General features: G+C 36.2%; 1 protein-coding gene across 11 annotated transcripts in view; it reads left to right on the top strand.

The window, feature by feature from the left end:
- The window catches only part of Nbea (neurobeachin), a 576,469-nt gene that overhangs the window by 184,210 nt on the left and 376,423 nt on the right, over positions 1-15,836 (top strand). For 10 of the 11 annotated variants that reach the window (XR_015665447.1, XM_087626792.1, XM_087626788.1 and 7 more), the window contains exons 22-26: positions 461-1,477; positions 3,036-3,253; positions 5,279-5,432; positions 13,553-13,733; positions 14,986-15,116. Coding sequence is in view for 10 of the 11 variants with exons in the window: in XM_087626792.1 (XP_087482918.1) it covers positions 461-1,477; positions 3,036-3,253; positions 5,279-5,432; positions 13,553-13,733; positions 14,986-15,116 (1,701 nt within the window). In the remaining variant the exon portion in view is untranslated. 11 annotated transcript variants of the gene reach the window in all.

Below are 15,836 nucleotides of genomic sequence, written 5' to 3'. Positions count from 1 at the left end.
TATGTATGTTTAAAACGGATGCAGTGCCTTATAAATGTCTTATGTTTGCAAGTCCATCTGAGGGACTTTCAGGAGTGGTTGGAATGGGTCAAAATACTGCAGTAGCTGTCACAGTAATAGTAGTTTTAATGTTGAATATTATCATCTGACTAGTCTTAAGCCTAAACAGTGTTTACAGATCATAGAAAGTTGGTTAAGGCTGGATACTTAACCTATACAAAGGGGCCCTTGTATTGCAGTTACCCATGTGGTTAGAGACAAGTCAAGGAGCAAGCTGTTACTGTATTTCATTATTGTTTCCAATTACATAACAAAACTGTCTTTTATTAAATTATTTAATAAAACTGCATCTTAAAATTCCTCATACCATTTTTGCTTATATTATTGTAATTTTATTGCTTTTATTTTTTGCCTTTTTCTTTGCATATATATGATACTTCAGTGTTCTCTTATTTCGTAGGTGACTTATGAAGCACACAAAGAATACCTAGCCAAAATGTATGAGGAGTATCAACGACAAGAGGAGGAGAACATTAAAAAGGGAAAGAAGGGGAATGTGAGCACCATCTCTGGTCTTTCATCACAGACAGCAGGAGCAAAAGGAGGGATGGAAATCCGGGAGATAGAAGACCTTTCCCAAAGCCAGAGCCCAGAGAGTGAGACAGACTACCCAGTCAGTACAGATACACGAGACCTGCTCATGTCCACCAAAGTATCGGATGATATTCTTGGAGGTTCTGATAGGCCCGGCAGTGGAGTGCATGTCGAAGTGCATGATCTTCTAGTTGACATAAAAGCAGAGAAAGTGGAGGCCACCGAAGTAAAGCTTGATGACATGGATTTGTCACCAGAGACACTGGTGGGTGGGGAGAATGGAGCCCTTGTGGAGGTAGAGTCCTTGTTGGATAATGTTTATAGTGCTGCTGTTGAGAAACTCCAGAACAATGTGCATGGAAGTGTGGGTATCATTAAAAAAAATGAAGAGAAAGACAACGGCCCATTGATCACACTAGCAGATGAAAAGGAGGAACTTCCAAACAGTAGCACATCCTTTCTCTTCGATAAACTACCCAAACAAGAAGAGAAATTACTTCCAGAACTTTCTAGCAATCACATCATCCCAAATATTCAAGATACCCAAGTGCATCTTGGTGTCACTGATGATCTTGGGTTGCTTGCTCACATGACTGCGAGTGTAGAGTTAACTTGCACATCAAGCATAATGGAAGAGAAAGACTTCAGAATTCATACGACGTCAGATGGAGTGAGCAGTGTCTCTGAACGAGAGTTAGCATCATCAACTAAGGGGTTAGACTATGCTGAAATGACTGCCACAACTTTGGAAACAGAGTCTTCCAATAGCAAAACTGTACCAAATATCGATGGAGGAAGTATAATATCAGACACTGAGCGATCTGATGATGGCAAAGAATCAGGGAAGGAAATCCGAAAAATCCAGACAACTGCTACAACACAAGTAAGCTATCCTCTGGGAGTTCTAGACGTAAACCAAGAAGCATCAGATAGGCATTGAGCTGTTAGCTGCAAAACAGACCTTCGAGTGACTAAACCTAAGTCCGTGTGATGTAGAAATATATATATATATATATATATATATATATATATATATTACATTCAAGTGTCAATTATATTCCCAATCCTGCCACTTTCTCTAATTTTACTCCACCTCTGGCCCCAGACCCTCCTGTCATACTAGACATGATAGTAAATTAAAATGTGACCGCTGAGGTCTCACCCATGCCTACAGTGCATGACTGACCACATTTACACCTCTGTACTTGAGAGATCTATTCTAACCTTGTGCTCCAGGCCAGTGTCGTTCCTGAGATAACAGAAGAGATCCAGCCCGAACAGACGAGTGAATGATAGGAAAGCGATTGTTGTCGATCAACGACCGCTGTGCTCTCAGCACTGTGCTAGATTTTCAGATTCACAATACACAGTACACTCTGAGGCAGGTAACGTAGCTGAGAAAATTTGGAATTACTACCAGTGAGCTTTCTTACAAATACAGGGATAGAATTAATTTTTAAAAAGGAAGCTGCTTAGGCCTGTTAACATTTGCCTGTCGCTTAGACAAATGTTATTGCTGTGGTTTTGGCTGCTGTAGCAAAGCTGTAAATACTGTCTTCTAGGACAGTTTGAGTTATGATTACTTAGTTGTAGACTAAAGCGATACTTTGTGATTATGAGTTAATGTGATGTTGACAGTTGAGGATTTGAGTTTTGTTAGCCCTGTGGACTCTGTCCCTGCCTTTTTAATCCTATTGAAGTTAAGTTTATGTTCCCATTCCTCCTACACTGGAAAGACTAAGCCTGGAAGAACTCACTATTGTCTTTGTACTCCAGGAAGAATACTGGGTGATGTATTCTGTCTGTGGGAATGGTTGCATTTATTTTGTTTGTTAACTGTCAGTTTCCATTTTGGTGCCTGTTACACTACAGTGATAATTGGCATGGAGAAGGAGTATTGAATAAGGTACAGATCTCAAATAAAGGAAAACAGATCATCACTTACTGGACACAGGAATCACTAGGCTGTTTTTCGTTGAGGATGTGCAGGCATTTTCCCAGCTCCTTTTCTTACGTTGTACAGTGTATTTATTTTGTATTGAAGTACTGTGAATGAAATGCTCTTTGAAGTTAATTTGACTCCCCTTCAGTAATCTTTCTTTCCACCATGTGTTTTGAGTTATAGTTCACTGATGACATGTATCTATTGTCTTATTGCATCCGTACTTTCTTGCACAGAGGGCATCTTTTGCTAGCATGAAGATCCGGTGACTAGGAACAGAAGATCTGGTTTTTAGTAAGAACTTTAGTGTCATCCTTTGATGTCCTTGCCTAGATTGTGCAGTATCAAACCACAAGTCCAACTTCTGATGAGCCTTCAGATGGGCAGGATTTCTGTGCAGGGGTTTGAAAGGCCTCACATGTACGCTCCTTCTCACTCTGTCATGCACACTGTTGTTTGACTCTAACAGTTCTTTGGTGCTCCACTTCCCTTTATTTAGGCTGTACAGGGCCGGTCTTCCACCCAACAAGACCGAGATCTCAGAGTTGATTTAGGATTCCGAGGAATGCCAATGACTGAGGAGCAGCGGCGCCAGTTCAGTCCCGGCCCCCGGACTACCATGTTTCGGATTCCTGAGTTTAAGTGGTCTCCAATGCACCAGCGGCTTCTCACTGACCTGCTATTTGCGTTAGAGACAGATGTGCATGTGTGGAGAAGGTACAACTCGTGTTTTGTTTGTTTTTTTTTTGTTTGTTTGTTTGTTTTTCTACATTTCGATGACCTTTAGTTAAGAAAATGAATATATTTTAATGTTTATTTTACATGTGTGGGTGTTTTGCTTTGTAAGTCTGTGTACCAAGTGTATGGCCTGGTACCTGCTGGGGTCAGAGGAGAGACTTGGATCTCTTGGGACTGGGACTTACAGATAGTTGTGAGCCACCATATGTGTGTTGGGAATTAAAATTGAATCCAGATCTTTTGAAAGAACAAAAAGTGCTCTTTACCACTGAACCAACTCTATTCTAAGAAAATGAATGTTTTTATTTACTGTATCAACTAACTAATTTATGTCATCAAATAAAATTTACAAATTAAATTTGTTTACAAAATTAAATATTTAAATTTTGATAGACAAATATTTATATAAAATATACTTTTATGAGTCTAATTCATTCCACTTAAGAGAATTAAGGCAGAATTTTAAAATCTGGCATTGTTTACACTACACAAAAAAAGAAAGATGAGTAGTGGTTTATACTTCTGTAATTGCATCTTTCGTTAAAGTCAATACTATTAGCTATATTATTGTTCGGTAACAATATGATAACAGTACCAAGGTAAAATGTTAAAGTAGCCTATAACATGTCTGTCCTTGGGACCTATATGTATAGATAAGCAGTGGATGTTGATTTATATCCGCCCTCAGACTGGAGCTGTCTTCCCTGCTTCTCCTACTTCTCCTTATTTTCCTTGAGGATTGAAGGTGGCTACGTGAGGTTGTCCATATTAAACGGCAGACCGACTCCTGTTCTCCCTCCATCTTCACCCTTTCTCTTCTCCCTGCCTTATTTTTTCTTTTCACCAACATCTTTTTCTCTTGAATGAAGGCCCTTAAGAAATTTCTCCCATACTGTCCATCAGTTTGTACTTTCATATGTAAAACACCCTCCAAAGAGAAGTGGGTTTCTAATGACTAGGCTATGTGGGCCACTTCTGATTAATAACTCAGTCACTGGTGAGGCCCACTAGTGCATGAGACAGAACCCGGGGAGTGGCGAGGGAGATGGCATGCTGCTGTGGAAGCCGCTAGCATGTCTGCCAAGGCGGTTCTGCGTTTGCCTTGAGCACTTGGTTCATAAGCTAGCACAGACTCACTGCTGGTGTTTGCTGTTCATGCTCTGTACCTGAGATGGCTAAGGAAAGTCAACAGCATGAAAGGCACCATGGCTGCTGATGGGAATGTTGATGTGGGGGATGAAAAGGGGGTTTGCCCAATTTTCTTTGTGTCTCTGCTCTCTTTATTGATGTTCATGAGGGTTTCCAAACATAAGCACATACAAATTTTTTAAAAAAGATTATTTTTAGTATAGAGTAAAACATCTGTCCACAATAAAGCAGCGTATGTCTTTGGCACTTTCGGTGTGTGTTTTATATGAAAAATCCTGCTACTGACCCACCCTGTGGTCTTCCTTTTCATTCTCAGTAATTCTTGAGCTTCTGCCAGAAATACTTCACACCTCATATTTCCTCCTGGTGGTAAAAGGTGTGCTTAGAACCACAGCTGGAACCTCCTCTTCCCAGGCTCCCAGTTAGCTGGTCTGCCTCCTAACACAGAAGAAACAAGATGCAGCCAAATTAGTTTTACTTAAATGCACAGAGCCACGATTAATAATCAGAAATGTGAAATGGAGGAGTACTATCCTGGGCTACCTGCATACTGAGTTCTAAGCCAACCTTGGCGTATAGTGATTATTCTTCTAAAAACCAAGAAAGAACACGAATATTGTATTTGTTTAATATACGTGGACACACACACACACACACACACACACACACACACCTTGCAGACATATTTTTTGATAAAATGCGTGAATTTTGAGTTGTATTTTTCTAATAATTGCATTTTAAATTTGTCTAGCACTTCTATATTTTGTAATTGTCTTCACTTTACAATTTTTATGTTGAATAAGATATGTAAGCTTATAGTTACACAAAGGAAATAAACGTGTTTTTCTGTTTCAGCCATTCTACAAAGTCTGTAATGGATTTTGTCAACAGCAATGAGAACATTATTTTTGTACATAACACAATTCACCTCATTTCCCAAATGGTAGACAACATCATCATTGCCTGTGGAGGAATTTTACCTTTGCTCTCAGCAGCTACATCACCAACTGTAAGTTCTTTACCTCCACCTAGTGGTTATATTTTGTAATGACAAGAGTTGAGCATTCCAGCCCTTTCAGATACAAGGAACAGACAGATTTTCAAGTTTCTCCTACAGGTACTTTAAGGCCATTTGTTAGATTTATATTCCAGTCTCTTTTATTTACCAGTATTTGGATCTTCCTATGTATTTTTGTTAGCGTATTTCTCAGGTATTTCTGGTGAAATCTTTTAAGAAGAACTACAACTATTTTTTTTTTACTTTTTATATGCTGTTCATATCTTTAAATCTTATATAATAGTAAGCTGTTAAATTTATCCGTAACAGTATGACCTTATTTACCAATTTGCCATTAAAATATCTATTTCTATTTCTCTATAAAACATTGAAAAATACCAATATTGTCAATTTGGAAAGCATTTAATATTGAAATTGGATGTCCTTTAAAAATGCAATAGACCAGTGTTAAGCTGTATGCAATTTGTATCTAATAGCTATCTTTAGTTCAGGGTTGGGGTGTCAATAGCTGAGGAGCAGTACTCCTGACTAGCATTTGTGTATCTGTCTTAGGTAAAAGCAAGTCTATTTGGGTGTAACTTGAATGATGGGAAGGAATGTAGGTCTCTGTTTGTCAGAAGAGCTTACCTTGCTCCTTCTCATAAGAAACTGTTCGGAAGCCCTGGAGCACACCTTTGCCATATGTCTGTGCTTTGTTAACACTTCTATTAGTAAAGGCATGCTCTGAACTGGTTCAAGACTTTATCTCATCAGTAGCATGAGTTTCCTATGTGGATCTTCTTCTTACTCCATCCATTGGAACAGCATTGAAGTTTAAAATATTAGCTACAACACACTGTCACTATTCACTTCCCCCAGGCATAACTACCCGTGTTCTTGATGAATTCATCCAGCAAGTTACAGGCAAGCAGGCTCATTTGGGAACAGTGCAAAAGGACAGCTCAGCATTGGGGTCTTGTAGCACTACTTAGTAACCAAACCAAGGACAGAGCCTGGGAATAGCAACCCAAAGAGTCCATGATCTGTGAAGAAGGCCTAGTACTTGTCTGCCAGTCTCCTGCAGCAATGTACACTAAACTCTAGTAAACTGCAGTCTTATTTTAAGACAGGGAGGGAGGGTGCTTCTGTACATGAAAGACTAAATACAATGCTTTCTGTGCAGCATAATATAAATGTCATTTGTTGTCAAGAAATGTAGGAAACTATATTTGCTTTAATATAACGATTGAATTCTTTACACTTTTGTATAGAACAAAAATGATCATTCTGCACAGTAGCATAGCAATAAATTATTAAAATTCGCAGAGGTTTGAAATATCCACATTACTAAATATTTTTCAAATTTTAGTGTCAAATATTTCTATTAATAAAATGTTAAATAAATTTAGTAACTCACAAACGTGTTATGTATGTACTATTATAACTCTCAATTTAGCTTATTTTAAATTAATTTCACACCGTGAAAATACTGACGTTTTAAAGTTTGACTGCCAAGAATATTTACATACACTGTTTTGAGCACGATAGTTGGGAATTTTAAATTGCCTATTAGTGTTCTTAACAGAGTTGGAAGTTAATTTTGTTGTAGAAATTTTGTTGGTTTTGTTTCTCTATTTCTGTTAATTGGTCCATTAAATACATATATTTTCTTTTGCAACACACTTGATTTTATTTATCTATCTATCTATCTATCTATCTATCTATCTATCTATCTATCTATTTATTTATTTATTTATTTATTTATGCTACACTGTTTCTTTCAAAAGACTTGTTCCCATGCTTTACATGTAATAGGGAAATGTGAAGGTTATTACGTGCTGTTTGGAGCTGGTGGATTGTTTTCCGTGTTCTATTCAGGCTTAGTGGGGAAAAGGAGAGGGGAGCCTGAATAAACAACAACACTTGTGTTGGAAATAGGAGCTTTTCAGGTGAAAACTTTCAAGAATAAACTTTAAGAACTCTGGAACAGGCGAGAGTGAGGAGACACTAGGGATGCTCTGGTTTGCCAGTGGGGTGTGTTACTTTGTAAGAACATCAGTGCATGAAGCAGAAGCACTTGACACCCAATTTGAGTGTCCTAGGGATTTTAATGATAGGGTTTTTTTTTCAGATTTTCATGTCTTGAAGCCTGCCTTTTTAAAAAATATCTGGTATAATTTTCAATATTTGGTTATATTTCATTCAGTTCTACTCTTCTAATATTTACTGTGCTATACTTCTGAATGTAAATATTTTACCACAAATATTTCAACATAAGAAAAATAATCTTCCCCAGAGCTCACTAATTTTGTAAAACGTTTTCAAACAAATACAAATTCCATTGTGCCACCTAATAGAACCTCCAGGTGAGGTTAATACCGCGATACCACACAGCTGCGTTCTGTGTATTTAGTCAGTGGTGAGATACATCTGAAAGTAACATACACGCATTACGATTGTGCCACATGAGAGGAATTTCTGAAGCAACAGCTCCAGAGATGACCATTTGGTGAAGGACAGTTAAAACTTACCGAGTTTGACATAGACAGAAAATAAAATTATGACAAAAATCATGGTCTTATTATAAAATGGAAGAATTATGGACAGCTCCTTATTAGATTGGAGCCTCATTAAGAACTGATGAGCTTGGGAGAATTGGAGATGTGTTGCAACAGAACGTAGCTGTGTTGTATTGGGATATTTAACCTCACTTGGCGGTTCTGTTAGGTGACACAATGGAATTGTGAACTTAAAGAAACCATTGGTAACTGGGACAATTTCACACACCTTTACTTCTAGCACTGGAGAAGGAGGCTGAGGCAGAGGCAGGAGGGACTTCTCCATACAGGCAAAATCTTCACAGGGCCATCCTGCAAATCCCTACATTATGTTTAGCTGTTATCCCACTTTAGGTTATCTTATTTTAGAAGGTTCTGTCAACTTAAGCCAACAGTTTATTGTAGTTAAATTTATCATTATATAAACCATCATTGTATATTGTACATGTAATGCCTATTTGCTATAAATTTCCTTTAAGAAACTTTTAACATATTTTTAAATGCATTTATGTTTGTAACATTATTATGACACAGGATCATTGTGGGAGTGTAAAAGAAAAATTATGAAAATTAAAACTTAATTAAGATCATAATGCAGATATTATATTTCAGCATTCTTAGAATCACAGTTTTATTCCAAAAATTAACATTTCTTTAATATAATTTAAAATTACATTGCAGAGTGCTTATAACATCATGCTAAATGAAACATCTAGGGAATTCTTAGCTTCTTCAAATAAAGACAATTATCAGTTCTGTAAAGATCACAGTTTACATGTCTGGAAATGCCTGTGAAGCCAGTTGCTACATATTTTACATCCCATGTATTACATGGGTCACCTTTTATTAAATGTGTGGGAGGTGCTTGTGCCGCTTGTTGTGTTGTTTTGTTATTTAACATGAGAGCCAAAATGAAAAGTAATGGTTGACATCAATTCTCTGGAAAAAGACCTTTTCTAACAAATGTGTACTAGTTTACTTACCTTTATATAACTCATGGTCTTGCTCTAATAGGCTTTTTTTTTTTCAAGACCAAATTCAGCACAGAATTTTCTGACCTTCATTTCGGGTCATGCATTCCTGGGAGTGATGAAGACTTTGTCAGTCTTAGTGAGCAGCCTTTTTAGGTGTGGAGCTAGATAGTAAAGCCTTTAGGCCGTGTAGCTGTCTGCGGTTTGTCTCCGCTGCTTGGTTGCACTGCTGTGAGAATGGGCGTGGTAAAGGTGGTAAGAGCTGTATGGTACCAGATGTGACGTTAGGTTTGTTGTGTATAAAGTAAGAATGACACAAAAAAGTCTTATTACTATAGAACAGTCATAGGTAAATTCACTCTTTTTCATGATATAACTTGAAATTGACTACTATATATCACAATTTTTCACACAGTTATCACTTAGATACATATCTTTTTTTTTACTATTTTTGTCATTAAACATTTTAATGTACAACTATATTAAACTTTAAAAAGATAAGTAAAATGTGAGGTTTTTTGTTTGTTTGTTGTGGGTTTGTTTTTTTTTTTTGTCTCCTATTTTAAAAATAAGAACCTACAGCTTAACCCAGACGTAAGGCTTTGTCATTTCTCAAGGCAAGTGCTGCTGACTAGCTCTGGTGATTAGCTGCTGCTCAAACTGATTTCTTAGTGAGACTCAGGTCCAATGCATTGTGAAGTTTGGATTCAGTGGAGATGGTAGGAACCTCGGTGTGAGATGGATCTGTGTTTTAGTCTGGGCTCTTCCTTTGCTGGGCGTGGCCTCTGTATTTGTTCCGTTGGCTAAGAGACAGTCATGATGCTGACCCATCAGAAAGGGCATGAGAAAGCTCAAGTGTGGTAATAGATGCCCCGTGTACTAGATAGGCAAACCGTTTGTTCTCATTGAACTTCGGTAACTCTGTCCTTAAAAAATCTTTTGTTTATAACACTCTATAGACTATTCTAGGCAATTTAGTTATTATAGGTAATCCATTTTGATAGCAAGATATGTGTTTGCTATTTCTAGGGAATTGACTATTTGAAGTGGTCTTTTTTCTCCCTGAAACCATAAATGAACACAGAAGTTTGTGTGTTACAGGAATAACATTTCTGAATGTGCTCTTGTAGCAACTTTGGTCTGGAAGAAAGTTTTGAGTTCCTTAGGTTACTCTTACCTGTAAGGAAGTGGTGTAAGGTGGGCTTTCGGAAGACTGGAGATGTATATTGCATAGATTACAGTGAGCATCTAAAAGAGCTGTATTGTATTGTGCTCACTTTTGGATACCTGTATTATTTATTTGAAATTGTATGTCATGTTAAATGAATCACAAAACTGTTTTAAGTAAAAATAAATGAATAGTTTTAACTTTACTATTCAGGATAAAATTAAAACACCTGGCCTGGCGTAGTGATGCCTGCTTCAGTCCCAGCACTGGGGAGGTAAATGTAGATGTCATTAGAATTCTTTGTGAGTTTGAGGCCACCCTGATCTACAGGGTGAATTCAGACTACCAGGGCTACATGGTGATACTCTATCCATCTGAATACATGGCTACATGGAGATACTCAAGGACTATGAGTGAGTGAGTGAGTGAGTGAGTGAGTGAGGGTCACTTCCTAGGCAGTTTGATCAGTGTCTGCTTTATGAAAGGGGTATTATTTTGTTGAATTTTTGAGGTAAGTTTTCCAGAACTTCTTAGTTGAATTATTTCATCTGTTTACTGCCCCGCTCCTGTTTGAGCAAAGGCAGAGAATTGGAAGGGAACACTGAGAAGAACAGAGAATACTGAATCATACATTCCTTAAATCATACACTCAAGATTTAAAGTTGACCATTTTTGTCAACCATCTAGAACACTGTGTCAAATGTGGTTTAATTTTTTCTGTCCCAGGGGAAAAAAACAGAGACTGGCATTTCTGGTTCTTCAAATAGTTGCGTCATCAGAAAGCAGGAAAGGAACTTTTTCTTTTGTGCTGAGCATGATGGCAGTGTTGTTTGTTAACAGGATGTAGGGTTGGAACACAGGAGACCTGTGATTTACGTTGTTTCCCTCACAACAGTGATCTTAATGGTAGTCTCAGGATATTTTTATATATTATCCCAGTGAATAGCCATACAAATAGCATATTTTGAAATTTATATTCATATTTATTTATTGTAAAAACTCAGATATTGGAATTTTGTAATTATTGTGAAAGATATCTATGTTTTTATTATAAGTACATGATTCTTAACGCTCTGAACTCTTAGCTGGTATGCAGTTACTTGTCCTTATATTGTAGGTCACATATAGTTGTATCAGTGAGTTATTTTCTGATACAGAAAGTGAATTTTAAGTTGTGATAACAAATATTTTACACTTGTATATCAAGGGTTCTGAATATGTGAGGAAACAAATTATAATATTATTTCCTGATAGAAAAGGTCTAGATAGTATGTAAGTAATAACTTCCCTCAGTTGATTCTGCCTAAGTCAGTACTAAGTTAGTGATTGAACAGGGGCAGTCTGTGTTCACTTTTTAAAATGTCTCACTAATCATCCACTAGGAAAGACACTTGTTTCATAAAATAGAGTTTGCGTTCTTTCTTCTATATTTGTAGTACTTACATATATATATTTGGGGGTAGTTACTCAAACAAAATAAACTTAAATGTTTCATATTTAATCTTAATCATAATTATGTACTTTATAAAATGAATATTCTGAGAATTTTGTTTTTAATAAAATAAATATAATTTCAAATATTATTTTGTGTTTCAATTTTACATGTATTTTCATTTAATTTTAATAATTTCCTTTTTCTTGTACTTTTTTGGTCTGTTGTCTGTTTTGTCTAATGCATGTCCAGGGTTCTAAGGTTAGTATTACTTTTGCAGTAATTTTTAGGCTTTTATTTTTAAATTTTATTTTTACTTACAAAAGTTTTCACTTGGTTATATTTTGAGTTTTCATATCATCTTTTAATCAGGTATATTTTTGTGTATTTTAAAAATTCATTCAGAAAAATATTTACCCAATATATTGATGAATTTGTTTTATCATAGCAATAAATATCCTAGTACAATGAAAAAAATAGAGTACTGTGTACAGTCAGATTTGACTTCAAATTACAGGAATAGAATGAGATATATTCAGATTTAGTGAGGATCATATTAAGTAAACTTTATGATCAGATGCTTACATATTTGTAAAATATATTAATAGAGTGGAGTAAGAATTCTTTTGTAGGTTATTGTTTATGTTAAGAATTCCTTTTTCTTTCAATTTTGATATTTTAACAGAAAAACTTTGTCAAATTATACATACAATTTAATAATTCTGTATTTAATATTTGTTTCTAATTCCTTATTGTATAATTAGAGCATGTTTCACTGTTTGGATTTGTAGCTTATCTACAAAATAAAGCAATGACTGATAGTGCTCTCATAATTTCAACAATTTGAATGAAGAATTTAAGAACATGACTGCAGATGTACTAAATAAATAAATTCTAATTTATTAAGAGTCATTAAGAATGTTTGATTGAGCTAAGCAATGACCAGTTTCATCTTAAAACAATTGAAAATAGAATTATAATTCATTTTTTCTTATAACTGTTAAGCTATGGTCACAGCTGTTTAAATCTGATGCTGTGTCAGGAACAAAGCCCCAGTATTTAAGCAGCCTGCATTTCCAAGGGTAGTGGAAGTCAGTGGGGACAGGAATCGGTTTCCTGCACCCACCATGTGGGTGAAGGTAAGATCAGAAAGTTTGGATAGTGTGCCCATTTTTAGAAACTTTGAGCAGCATTTTTATTTACACAGCCTCTCTTTTCTTTGCTCTTTCTGGCACTAAGAAAGTTAATTCTAGTTAGAAATTATCAGAATCGTCATAGTGTTAGTACAGGGAGGAAAATGAAGAAATGTCGCCGTTGTCCATACCTTACAGACTTACACATCCTAAGAGACAGAGTACATTTTAATATTCCCTCTGAAGTAGGAAGTGATGTTTTATCACAGGATATTTTAGTGAAAATTTAACTTTGAGCTTACCAATGCTGCTTTCTCCAACAGCTACTGACTCATAGCTTATGGTTATGGATCTGAAGGAGTGATCCTTCTGATCCTTTTGACCTTATGAAACCTTTCATATTTAGTTTATTATTCTAAAATTGATAAGTCACGAGTATGCATCCTAGCTTGACAGTTATCTCATTTGATAGAAAAAATGGCTGTGTATCATTCCCATTCTTGATTATATTTGTAAGAAAGAAAAACGTTTGTTAATGGAAATGAAATTTTAGAAGAGAAAGGTCAATTTTATAACTTTTTTTAGTGACACTAGAATAAGAAGTTATGTATTTTTGTCTCTAAGTGTCTTTCTAAAATTATAAGAAATCTTTAATTCAACTGGTAGAGTATTTTAAACATACTAATTTTAAAATAGGCATTTTAGTTAAGACTAGTATGTAGGGAAACAATTTTGCAAGGTCCTTTGATATGTAGTAATAACTTATTCTTTATATTCTTATCTATGCTTTCTAAATGTTTGTTCTCCTGTAGTATGTGTTATGCACCATATTTTCCAGTTTTAAACAAGAATAATTCTCCTTTTTTAAAGACGGAATTGGAAAACATTGAAGTGACACAAGGCATGTCAGCAGAGACAGCAGTGACGTTTCTCAGCCGACTCATGGCAATGGTTGATGTCCTTGTGTTCGCCAGCTCTCTAAACTTTAGTGAGATTGAAGCTGAAAAGAACATGTCCTCTGGAGGGCTAATGAGACAGTGCCTACGGCTAGGTAAGTGCACCAAGGCAGCGATACTCGCTGTAATTATGACGACTTGTGAGCTCTGGTGTAGAAAGCATGATTCAGACTGGCGCTGTGCAGCTTAATGACTGGCTTGTAATCCTTAGGGTTGCTCAGTTTTAAAAACTTGTGTCTTCACATTGGAGATTGTATGGAATTATTTAAAATATCGTCAAACATATTTAGAATTATTTAAAAATCAGTGAGACCGATACATGTCATTGAAATGATTTCAATGCAGATCCCTTTGTGAACCTTGTTTGTATGCTTGGTAGGCAAACAACTAAGGATACGGCAGAGCCCTTACCTAGAAGAGAAGAGGCCCAAGTTTAATGGCCAGCATTACCAAGGAAGTGAGAGAAACACTGTCCCAAAATCTGTATGGTTCTAAAATAATGATTAAATGCTAGTGGCAAGGAGTGTAAGCTGCTTTGCTGTGAAGATAGCTATTGTAACCCTTAGAATGAAGGATGCCTGAAAGGGGAAGGCATGCTCTGTAGGGTCAGTGAGAAAGCTGAAGCAAGGGCACAGCCTTGTTATTGACCTTGTAAGTCTAGTAGGAATTTGTGTGTGTTTGTAGAATTGCATATATGTATAGCTTGTGTGTGTGTGTGTGTGTGTGTGTGTGTGTGTGTGTGTGTTTGTATTTATGTGTGGGTATGTCTGCCAATGCATGCATATGTGGAAGTCAGAAGATGATGTCTAATATCCTTTCTATCATCCTCTACTTTATTCCTTTGAAAGAGTCTCACTAAACCTGGAGCTAGGCTGTCCTCTCTTATTATAGATGAGTATGGATGCAGGAGACTTGACTTTAGGTTCCCATGCCTAGACAGAAAAGTCTTTTTCCTACTGAACCATCTCCTTCTCCCATAGACATTTTATGCTGTGCTAAAGGTTTTATTGGTACAAGACATTTATGTAATAGTGACTGTTGGATTGTAGAATAAGGAAGACTTATTTTGGGAGTTTAATGGCCCTGATATGTTTCTTTTGACTCAGAGTACATGAGTATTTTATTTAATATATATATTATATATATACATATATATATATATATACACATATATATATGTTGAACCTTCATTGTTGAATTTCAAAATATAAAATGTATCTAATAAATAGTAAAAATAATAATATTCTATGACAGAAGGGGAAACACAAAGAAAAAGAAATAAATTTAAAACATTTTCCTTTTAGAGCCATGCCAACAATTTATGTTAATATCTTTCTGATTTCTTAGTTTGTTGTGTAGCTGTGAGAAACTGTTTAGAATGCCGACAGCGACAGAGAGACAGGGGAAACAAATCTTCCCATGGAAGCAGTAAACCTCAGGAAGCTCCCCAAAGTGTGACTGCCACAGCAGCATCCAAGGTAATCACCGATTTCCTCTGTAACATGCAGTCCTCTCCTATAGTGAGAACAGTGTTTGTGGCCTGTAAAATGACAGACAGAGGCCTGGCGCTCTAGTGCTGGCTTCTCTGCTCCTTAGTTGTCTCTGAAAGGTTAGCTAACCTCTTAAATTTTCACTTGTATGTTAATGAAGAAGATACTAGTAATTTCTTCTGATAGGGTTTTTAAAAATTACATTGGCACATAGGCCTGGATATTTCTGGAATTTCTACTTTAAACAGTTACATCTATTTTTAAAGGTCAGCCTGTAAACAAAGCACATTTTAAAATGGATGAACTTTGCGAGAAAGACTAGTTATTGGCTACCCATCAAATGAATTTTATATAATAGTTTGGAATAATCTTGCAATTTTCATTGCAGATGAGTTGTCCTCTTGTGTTTGGCTGACACAAGAGGACAACTGGATATTATGTGCAGCGTCATGACTGAAGATTTGCATGACTGCTCTGCACTTAGCTTCTGCAGCTTTTCCTTGTGTATATACCTTTTCTTGATTGTGACCTTTCACATACACAGTAGACCTCTTTTAGCTCAAAAAAAGATTTTAACTTTTTAAACTTTGATATAGAATTTTCCTATCTTGAAGTACTTCCCCTTATATTTTATCTGTCTGCAGTACACTCATGTCAGTCATCTCAGGTGCTGCTCCCCACACTATAACTTGACACCGTTACCATTCC

This window comes from Rattus norvegicus, chromosome 2 (assembly GCF_021556685.1).
Source record: "Rattus norvegicus strain SHRSP/BbbUtx chromosome 2, alternate assembly SHRSP_T2T, whole genome shotgun sequence".
In the NCBI taxonomy this organism is placed as follows: domain Eukaryota; kingdom Metazoa; phylum Chordata; class Mammalia; order Rodentia; family Muridae; genus Rattus; species Rattus norvegicus.
The sequence above is the reverse complement of the archived record's forward strand: the minus strand, read 5'-3'. Positions and strand labels throughout refer to the sequence as shown.